Below are 11,300 nucleotides of genomic sequence, written 5' to 3' on the forward strand. Positions count from 1 at the left end.
GAAGTTCTGTGCGGATGAAGTCTCTCGCTCATTGAATGGCGCTGGACAAGCTCTTTAGCCACGATGACCAATGGCGGTCATTGGAGTGTCTCCACAGGACACACTCTACTCCAGGTACTAGGGAGACAGATGGGAGCAAAGAAGTCAAGCATGTGCACCTCGATGGACCTTGCATTCTCGTGCAGGAGAGACGCACGTGAACTGTATAGATGTCACAGGGCATCACTGTGTGATGGAGAGAAATAAAGCCGATTGCAAATAGAGGGTGATGAGGAAGGCCTCTCTTAGAAAGGGATGAGAGGGGCACCTGGGTGGCTCAGTTGGTTAAGCGTCTGACTTCGGCTCAGGTCATGATCTTGCGGTTTATGGGTTTGAGCCCCTCATCGGGCTCTGTGCTCAGAGCCTGGAGCCTGTTTCAGATTCTGTGTCTCCCTCTCTCTCTGACCCTCCCCTGCTCATGCTGTCTCTCTCTCTCTCTCTCTCAGAAATAAATAAAACATTAAAAAAATGAAAAAAAAAAAGAAAGTGATGGGAAATGATCAACCCGTCCCCGAGCTGGGTTGTTAAGAGAATTAAAATGGTTTCTGTGTGCACAACATCTGGTAAACCCCTGACCCAGGGCCAGCAGAAATGGTAGCTCTTATCTTTAAACAATAAATTTACAAAACACACAATAAAATCTTGAATTTAGGCTGTTGGGATTTAGTTCTTATATGAGATGGAGAGAGAGAAAAGCTTTATTCTTAAAGTCTGTGTTCCTAGGAAAACAATTCTATTACTTATACCACCCGTTTATGGAGAGAAAAATACGAAAGCTGTGTCTCCAAACTTCTAGGTGCCTCTCTGCTCCTGCCTAAAATCTGACATCTCAAGCAAGAAAGAGTTTTGAGACATCAGAGCAAGAATTAGAGACCCGGTGCCTCTAGCAGCAGGGACAGAGTTTCACCCAGCAGTGTATTTCTTGCTGGCATTGCGTTTGTAGAGTGCCTGATTGATAATTATTTGTTGAATTCAGGAATAAATGTGTCCTTTTGTGATCAATGTCAGAGTGCATTTCATGGCTCAGAGAAATTGTGCTCTTTCTCTAAAGGCTCACAGGAGGACCCGTGCCATCTTTGGGCTGAGCATAAAAAAGGTAGATGGTTTCAACTTGAGCTAGAACATCAAACATGTAGCCTTATGCTGGACCCAGTTCCCATTTCTCGTTGGTCTCCCACGCATCCACACCAAATCCACCCCAAACCCACTGTTGCCACAGTAGCTACTCCAGACTTTTCAATGGCCCGGAAATGGAAATCACTTGGGAGGTCCCCAGGACAGCACCTTCCAGTGCTGTGGCTGGCCCAACTATCTCCTCCCAGCCTGGGTTTGCCATCCCCGGACCGTCGTGATACCTCCAATCAGTATGATCCAAAGGGAGTGTGATTACTTGCTGAGAATGAATGAGAAAGACCTTATACAGGACTCCTTTCTCTACTGAGTGACTTCAAACACCAGGTGCCATGTTACACAGTCCTTGGAGGGAGCCGGGGATCACCATTGTCCTGTCCCCAGCAATCCCAGGGAGAACATGAGTGTTTCTGGGGGCAGCAGAGCAGAACAGAGACAGGGCAGTGCCAAGGGGGAAATCCTGCCCAGCTTGCAGTTTAGACACCCTGCACCTCCTCTGTGCCCTGCTGCCTGCCTGCTTGCTGCTCTGAGGGAAAGGTCGGTCACTCTGGGATGTCCACCCCTTCTTCAGCCACTAAGCCTTTTATTCAGGGAGAGGAGTACCTGGCAGAATCACCCTCTCATTGTGCCCGGACACTTTCCAAGTCCTCTCTTGGCTTTTCCAGGACCCTGTTTCCCCCCTTCTAAGTGTAAGTGGACAGTGTATTTACGGTTGAAAATTGGCTGCTGTAGCAAGTTAAGGTTTAAAAACAGAGTTCTGGCATATATTCAATATTACTATGGAAATGAGTGTTTCTAGCAATTCACTGATAAGCTATAAAGTTCAAGGACTCAAGTCTGTGTGGGAGGTTTCTCACATCCACCAAATTGGAGACCTACTTGTTGCAATAATATTTAATAGGAACTGCTCTCCTCAGTCTTACATATGGAACGTTTCTCTCTCTCTCTTTCCCTCTCTCTCGTATGTGTGTGAATTTGTGGAATGGGAGTTAAAGACGTCCTCATTTTGCTTTGGATATATATATATATATATATATATATAGGAGATAACTATTATAACTGGGTTTAAAAAACATCTTTAAAGTAACTTTTCCATTAATTACAAATTCTCATAATAGTACATAATGGTCTTACTTGTCTACTCCTGTAAGACAAAACACACACCACAAACTAGTTTCAAAAACTCACATATTGAAGCTGGACTGTAACCCATGACCCAATGGGCACATTCAGACATTTTAACTTCCCATCTTAAATTGTCTCCATGTATGTTTACATAACCTGTATAATCGTGTTCTAGGAAGGACTTGAGGCAGTTCGCACCACGCTAGTGTTTTCCAGGAGCCAGTTTTAAGCCTCAGACATCACCACTGTTTAACCACAAACCTTTCACTGATTTTTACAAAATCCAGGCCTGAGAGAAAGAAGTTCGAGCAGGTGGTAACTGTCACATCAGCCCTTGACTGTCCTCGCTTGAAGTCAAAGCTTTAATGTTTTTGCTTGGAAATGGGAGGTCAAGTTTCCCCGGGAAATTCTAGAATGCTTCATCTTTTTCCCAGGCTCCTTCCAATGTGTGTACTGTTCTCACATTCTTCCAAATGCTGTCACCGGCCCTAAATATTATGACAGGCAGACCCTGATGCTGAGGACAGAAATGGTCTCATTTTTTATTCTTTCCAGGCAGGCCAGCTCATTTTGTGTTTTCAAAATTAGGTGAACTGTTCAGGAAACAATTAGTGAGGGGCGGTAGATCCCGATGGGCCAGACTGCACAGCCTTCTGCCGGCTCCGCATCAGCTCCTCGAGGGTGGTAATGCGCCCTCCCTCGGCATCCCCGAGCTCGGCCTGGGTGCTGACACTTCACAACAGTTCGTGGACGGTCGGAGTCCTGAAACCGGAACAGGACCAGGGAAAGCGGCCAGGGAAGGGTCCCTCTGGGTAATAATAAATAAGCAAGAGTCACCACCAAGAATGAGTTCTCCTTCCGTATCCACGCCTCGAGAGCAGATCTCTGTGTGCCTGAATGCTACAGGACAGAGCAATTTGAGACCTGGTAATTCCTGTCCCCACTCTACAGGTGGGAACACTCAGCACAGATGTAAGCCACACCAGTGGCAACACTGCCATTAAGCCCATTTCTGTTTGTTAACAAGTTCCTGCTGTTTCTGGGCTTCCTTGAGAAGAAACACAGTATAAAATTCCTTTTCAAGGATTTAAGGAAAAAACAAAAACAAAAATGTATGGTTCCAGCATATTCCAACATACTGTCAAGTGGGAAGAATCAAAATAAGGTTTGACAGTTTCACCTTAGAATTCCGGAGTGTCACCTTGCCTTGGGTCATATGTAGGCTACAACCAGTCAGTGTTTCAGAATGAATCCTCTTTGGAGGAAGAAAAAGAAAAGAAAGGACACCTATTTATTTTATTCTGCAAATACAGAATTCAAAGTAATTCCAGCTTAAATCAATCACATATAAAATATACATTTAAAAAGGATATTAACATGATAACCGAATACAGTCTGCATCATGTCATTTACAAAATAACCTTCCATGAAATGTGTAATTCATTTGGGGTAGGTCTTTTCAGAGAAAGGTTTTTCACAGGTGCAGTGTGAGAGCACAGCCCATCGGGGCAGGTCTGGCCTGACATCCGTGCTGCTTTTCAGGACAGTCGGCACCTGGAGGCCCCCGTCAGCTCCTGTGTCAGTCACAGCAGCCTCAGTTATTAAAAGATCCATCGCAGTGTGGTATATTTTAAGCACAGTTGAAGAATAGCAGAGGGAAAAAAAGGGCCTTTCAACCATGGGAATTCAAAAGCAAAGGGCCCTCAAGAGGCGATTTCAAAACCCTACTTATTCAGCTTTATTCCAAAGCTTAATGACATGCTCTATTTGATATAGTTAGGTGAACTGTTTCATCAAAACCTTTATCTGGAGCTTGGAATTGCAATATTAGGTTTGTAGGTTGGCTCCCTTTGCCATACTGCAAGGTACTGCAGGAGTGCTGGTTTATCTTTGATAAGTACATAGAACTGGGGAGGTTGATAAACGACATCAGAATGGCCACTGTTATTTTTATGTGTTGAGAACTTACCATAGGCCATGCTTTCTGTCTCTTGCATTCAGTTTGTTACCTTATTCCCACCCTTTGACAATATAGTAATCTCCAGTTTTATAGGTGGTGCAGGTGAGTCTCTGAGAAGCGAAGTGACTGGAGAGTGTTCACAACACTGCCCCTCAAGCGCAGGACATTGCCTCTCTAAGCTGGAGCTTTAACCATGCGTCCCACGGCAGGGGATGACAGACATATATATGCCTGCATCTCAAGCCTTGAGTGTGTGCTTCCATTCTTACCACATTTCTGAGAGCAGTGAAGCAACTGTAGATAAGGGTCTTTGAGGGGCACCTGGGTGGCTCAGTCAGTTAAGCATCCGACTTCAGCTCAGGTCATGATCTCACAGTTCATGGGTTCAAGCCCCACGTCAGGTTCTGTGCTGACAGCTCAGAGCCTAGAGCCTGCTTCAAGTTCTGTGTCTCCATCTCTCTCTCTACTGTGCACCCATTCGTGCGCTCTCTCTCTTTTCCTCTCTCTCTGTCTCTCAAAAATGAATAAATATTTTTTAAAAAAAGGTCTTAGAGGGGCGCCTGCGTGGCTTAGTCGGTTAAGTGTCCAACTTTCGCTTAGGTCATGATCTCACGGTTCATGGGTTCGAGCCCCGTGTCGGGCTCTGTGCTGACTGCCAGCTCAGAGCCTGGGCCTGTTTCAGAGTCTGTGTCTCCCTCTCTCTCTGACCCTCCTCTGCTCACGGTGTCTCTCTCTCTCCTAGATATAAATTTAAAAAAATTTAAAAATTAAAAAAAAAAAGTCTTAGATTCCTCACAGGTCACAAGTATGTGAGATGGATCAACCCTCTGGTTTGGCCAGAACTGTGGTTCTCACAAGGACTCAGGCTATGCCCCATGATTCCCTCCCGCTCTTTCCCTGCAAGGTAGCGAAGACAGGATCTCCATTGCTTTCACATGCCCATTGTAATCAGACTTGGGCTGAATTGAAAAGTTCAAAAAAGAGAAGCAATTCAAAAGGCTTGTCTCTTCTCTGCTTGGATGTAGATACTACTCGGGTGTAGACACTCCCAACTCACTCATGCAGAACAGTCATTTCTTCCTGAAGATGATACAGTTGACTAGATATATGAAGATTAAGCCAACATCTAGGAACAAGAGTGTACATTATCTCAATTCCCTAGATAACACCAAGGGTTTTCGCTGATTGGATTCTGTCTTTCTCAGACTTTTGACCTTTCAAGGCCAAGCCTATGGCTCTAGTCATTTTTCCCAGCACATGACTATCTTTGCAGATAAAAGATATAAGGACTCACCAAAGGATGGCCACACAGTATGGCAGAACTCTCTCCCTGTAGTGGAGGTAAACTGTTTTGCTAAAAACTACAGACTTTTGTGGTTTTGAATTCTCTATAGACTTTGCTCCTAAGCTCCTGTAACTCAAGAGTTTTTTGTAGCAATGTGAAAAGCGGAAAGAGGAGAGGAATTAATTCTATCGAATAGCACCACATACCTGAATGTTTGTCAAGCACTGAAACTAGCTTTTCCCTAACTGAACTCATAGTCTTCCTGCTCAAACCTCTTCTCTCCTCCTGTGTACCCTGTCACAGTTGAAGGTCTCTCATCCATGTGGCCATCTAATGTGGAATCATCAGCCATCCTTATTATTCACTCCTCTGCTGCTCCCTAGCCTCGCACAGTCAGGGAGGGAGCCCCTCTACCTCGGAAATCTCCCTCAACTATTCTTCTCTTTCAATTCTCATTCCATTGGTAAATTTAGACCAAGGCCATTGCTTGTCATGAGTCACAAGACACACTCCTATTTTCTCTATCTCCCTCTTCTCCCCCACTGTCCCCAGGTTATCACCCTGTAACCAGAATGGCATTAATAAAACACAGATTGGATCACATCATACTACTGCTTAAACTCCTTTGGTGCCCCCCCCCGCCAACAAGAAACTTAAGTTTATTGTAAGATTAATCTACTTTGTAGTTCCATCACTTACCAACTTTTATAATCTTTTCCCAATTCAAACACACAATCTTGGACAATATTGTTGCTCACTTTTGATTTCTTACTGTTGCCCTAAACTCTAAGGACTCTTATGTCCCTTTGCCCTTTTTATTTCAAATTGTTTTGTCCAAGTAGAATTTCCTGCTTTAAATATTTGAATGCCCTCTCACCCTTCAAAGAATAAGCACATGCTTCATTCAAATATTCCTCCAGCTACACCCCAATAGAGCTCATTTATGACACTCTCTTACTCTGTATTTATATTGTATTCTGAGCATTTGTGCATGCGTGTGTGCATGTGTGTGTGTGCATGTGCATTGTGTGTGCACGTGTGTGTGCATGTGAATGTGTGTGTGTCCCCTGTCTTCTCCCATCACCAGAATCTGAGCTCCAGGTTCCAAACTTCAAACTATCATTGTATTTTTACTTCCTAGCTCAATAAAATGTTCATAGTAGATGGTCAATAAACATTGTTGAATGAACATATAAGCTAGTGAACCCCATTTGAGCAGGAATTACACTGAGTACACCCAAGGCAACACTGTGAAGAGATACAATATTATATTAATTGGAAGATAGTCGAAACCAAGACACAGTTAACAAAAAAAGGCTAAGGAGACCGAAGATATTTAAAATTCCCTAGAATGTTCAAATAAACAAAGGCTGCATATATAACAGGAGCTTGGTTTGGTAATGGGGGGATGGTTCACAGAGAAAGCTAAATAAAAAGCTAAGCTTGTGTAATCCTGCTTTTACTATGATAGAACAATTTCTTTGAAAATCAGTTAGAAATTCATATAGTGACTGCTTCCTACCCTTCATATTGCTCTGCAAATAGATCACAGCCTCAGGTTACCCACTGCTAAAAAGTGCTTGGCAAACACAGTGGAATGAACATTAAACACACCATTGTGTACAACTAACACCCCCGAGAGTCCCGGATCCAGCTCCTCCTGACAGGGCTCTATGTGCAGTTTTCAGTTTCTAAGTGTTTGGTTCCACATCGAGCTCGTGTGTTTTTACAACCATTCAGTTGTCACATCGAATCCAAATCAAAGTGACGCCTGGTAACTGCCTGCAAGACTAGCACATTGCAGTTTCTCCTCTGTCTCAGGGTCTTTCCCACGAGACCCAACTGATTTAATTTGCTTCCTTTCCCCAAAAAAGGCTGTAAAACAACTATTCCTTCAATCCAAAACCAGAGCTTCTGGCAAGGGAGGGAAGATGCTGTGAATAATATGTTTGTAAAGCCACAGAACAACTTTAGAAGTATACGTGTTGGGGGGGGTCTTTTGCCCTTGATGTTGTACGAATGATCTCAGTCACAGAGATTAAGATGCAGGGTAAATCGAGGTGATATTTCATGCCACACTTCCTGACTCTAGACCTTAGGTGTTACATATATAGCCATTTTCACAGGACCTGGGAATAAGGAAATTTGATTTCCCTTTAGTGCCTTGGTCTTTTTACAGAACTGAGCGGCACCAGCATTCTGGTTGGTTTTCGTTCCAGGGTGGTTCCATCTCCCTGAACACTTACATTTTCTCTCTATCATTCACATCACAATTATTTCAATCCTTCCAGTTGGCAGATGATCTGGTCTCGGACATTTTCACCGCTGTTGGCTCAGTGACTTCAGCCTTGTTGTTGGTCGTCTTTCTGGCAGTGGTCGCTTCTGTTATCGCCTCCAACAAAAGGGCAACTCAAGGAAGCTACAGCCCCAGCCGTCAGGAAAAGGAAGGCTCTCGAGTGGAAATGTGGAGCATGATGCCACCCCCTGCAGTGGAGAGGCTGATTTAGGGGCTGAGAAAGAGACCTGCACACCTGTGAACAGGATGACTGTACCGGAGCGTCTTTCCGGCATACCTGAACTTACCAACTTACAACTAGGGTTTCACTGACACCATCGGGAAGATTCCTTTGGCCACCTTAAAGACTTCCATGGTGGCTCAACTTGACATCATTGTTCGATTAGCCAGTCACAAAGCAATGTTTTCGTACCAGTAATTTCAGCCTCCTAATTAGCAAAAGTATCTTCCAGAGCAGTGTCTTCTGGGAAAACTCCAGTACCTATCACTTAAACTTTTTACTCCTTGCATCCTGGGGACACCTTTCTTAGTTTGCTCATTAGCTGGAAACTGCATTTTTTTTTTTTTACTCGAAAAATACAAAATACATTTCTCACTCTTCCTATCCTCTGTTGAAAGGTTTTAGTTGTATGTATACTTATGATGAGATATATACTTTTTTCCCTTTAATCATGGATTCAAGAAAGCCATGGAAATGACCTATGTTTAAAACGTGACCCAACGTCAACTAGTCAACTAATAAAAATGGAAATGTGGTTAATCTCCTTTCTGAGGGTTTTTTGTTTTTGTGTGTGTGTTTTGTTGTGTGTTTTCTTTGCATTTTGCGATACTACACACATTACAAAGTAGCCTCAAGGTGCATTTGAAGAATCTTCTTAGGAATTAGATCTTTTAACTAGATCATGTCAAACATTACATTTGAAGTTATCGCTCTCGGTAAGGGGTTGCTGAAGGTCAACACGCTTCCCTAGACAGAAAACAAGATAAAAGGAAAACACAAATTCTCAAACCTGAAAGACCAAGCTTTTTCCTTCCAACTGTTCTTTGATAAGTCAGTCAGTGTCAAATAGTAACATTGTTTAAGGGGAAGAAAGAACCCCAAAGTGAGGTGTATACCACTTTAAGGGGTATGTGTGTAAGACTGTCTGTGGGGTATGGAGAGAAAATACTAAGCCTTTTATTTCTCTGTATATTTTTTCCCCAAAGATTTGGTTAGAATTTTATATATGCTTTGAAATTAAAACATTAAAGTAGCATACAGATAAAAGTTTATATGTATTAAAATAGCATATACATAAAAGGTATAATAAATATATATTTGTTTCCATATATTTATTTATCTGGGGTATATGCTCACAAAATTTAATGACATGAATTTGAAATCTCTTCTAGAGCAATCCATCCTCCTCAGCTACTGAAGGACATCATTCCAGAAATTGCCCCTCTTTCTTCCACATCATGTTTCCACATGTCTTCCACATCTCTTTCTGAGAGAGACAGAGAGAGAGAGAGGGAGAGAGAGAGAATGTGCCTGCTCTCGAGCAGGGAAGGGGCAGAGGGAGAGGGAGAGAGAGAATCTTAGGCAGGCTTGATGTCAAGTCCAGAGCCTGATGTGGGGCTTGATGCAGGGCTCAATCTCATTACCGTGAGATCATGATCTATGAAAATCAAGAGTCAGACATTTAACTGACTGAGCCACCCAGGCACCCCTCTCTGTCTCTTTTGATCATTTCCCCTCATCTCCCTGACTTCTACTTTATCACAACTTAACAAATCATGTGTTTTGTTTTTTTTTTTTTTTTGCTATTTCCCTTGATGAGAACTTGTTATGAGAAGACAAGAAGTTTTTTTTTTTTAATTTCACTGCAAAATACTCTATCTAGAATAGGCCTACAACACCATAAAATACTTTCTGCATAAATGAACAAATAATGAATGAATGTTGTAGAAATGTGTACCTGGTACCAGCAAATCCCAGGGTACCCAGTATTTGTGTGGGCTGTCATGGGATGCTGTTCTGGCTACTAAACTCCCATAGCTTTGTAGCCTAATATCTCAATCTCTTGCTTTCACTCAATTCCTAATATTGCTTTAAGTGTTAGTTCAGGAAGATGGATGCGTCTGGGTGCCTGCATGTGGAGTATGCCATGAGACACTCTCTTTACTCCTGTATCCCATTCGAGTTACAACTTCTTGGTAGAGGTTTACATGGAAAGGATAAAAAGAGTTCTTGCTTAAAGGAAAAAAAAACTAGGTAGTTGAGTTAAAAAACAAACTACAAACTAAAAAAAAAAAAAAAAAAAAACACCTCAGAGTCGAAGTTGGTCCTATTGGGATTAACGCAGGTAAGAAGAAAAAGATGACTGTCAATGGTAATACTTTAAATTAAAAAGATGTCCAGGTAATACTTTAAATTAAATAGATGTCTAATTAATCTGGCTATTCATCCTCTTACAGTGCACAGTTTAGGCATTTGGGCAGAAAAACATGTTCAGATATATGCATGAATGAATGCATGCAGGCACGAATAAGTGAATTGTTCCATGTGGATGCTACAAACACTTAAGAGGGTAATTTACAGGCTGGCCCGGGGGGTCAAATCTCTACATCTCTGAACAAGCTTATGCACGAATGCTTCAACATTAGCCCCATAGAGTATTTATTCTGAACTATCTTTAACAAGATAAACCTCACCTTTAGTAGAAAAATTCAGCATCATGAGCGTTGGTGCAACTTTCACTTGATAACATACAGAGTTTTGCAATTTGTGTTAACTTGCTTTCAAAGATGGCCGAAACCATTTCTCTAGCACTGATGCTCATTTGCATTGCAACCTTGCCAGCTCTCCCATCAAGAGGTGGAGTCTGTTTGCCTTCTCCTAGAGTCAGGGCTGGCCTGGGATTGGATTGACCAAGAGAATGTCGCAGAAATGGTGCTGGGTTCAAGGACCTTGCAGCTTTTTTCTCCACCCTTGGATAGAATGAAAATATACCACATGGAGAGAGAGGCTCCGCTGTGCCAGCCTTCCCAGCAGAGCTCACTTCCAGCCACTGTACCTGCTGAATGCAACCACATAGCGGCCCACGTGAGACCAGCAAAAAACCAGAACAACGAAAACTCAATCAATCCACAAAGAGAAATAATAAATCATTGTTTGAAGCCACGAAGGTTTAGGGCGGTTATACAGCAACCGGATCCAGAGACCCAATTATTCACACCAAGGAGGCAAACTAAGGAATATGGCAATAGACACTATTTCTTTGATTCTAATTTCTTTGTTTCCAAAACTGTTGCCCTGGGAACGAGTAGACTATGTAGTGCTCATCTGCATAATAACAATAATTAGTACATTATTAATAAAATACAACAAATGTGTGCCTGATTTCTCTCAGAGTGAAAAATTAGGTGAGGATTCATTAAAACCAAACACAGCTCTGGGTGGCGCTGAGGGTCACGGTCTTTCC

General features: G+C 42.6%; 1 protein-coding gene across 1 annotated transcript in view; it reads left to right on the top strand.

Annotated features, from left to right (window-relative positions):
* Nucleotides 1-8,344, top strand: part of CRB1 (crumbs cell polarity complex component 1) — a 158,178-nt gene extending 149,834 nt beyond the window's left edge. The window contains exon 13 of the mRNA XM_039252663.1: nt 7,832-8,344. Within this exon, the coding sequence (XP_039108594.1) occupies nt 7,832-8,047 (216 nt within the window). The 3' untranslated portion in view covers nt 8,048-8,344. The remainder of the gene's footprint in view (nt 1-7,831) is intronic.
* The last annotated feature ends 2,956 nt before the right edge of the window (nt 8,345-11,300 follow it).

This window comes from Hyaena hyaena, unplaced genomic scaffold (genome assembly GCF_003009895.1).
Source record: "Hyaena hyaena isolate Hyena2069 unplaced genomic scaffold, ASM300989v1 scaffold_429, whole genome shotgun sequence".
Lineage (NCBI taxonomy): Eukaryota > Metazoa > Chordata > Mammalia > Carnivora > Hyaenidae > Hyaena > Hyaena hyaena.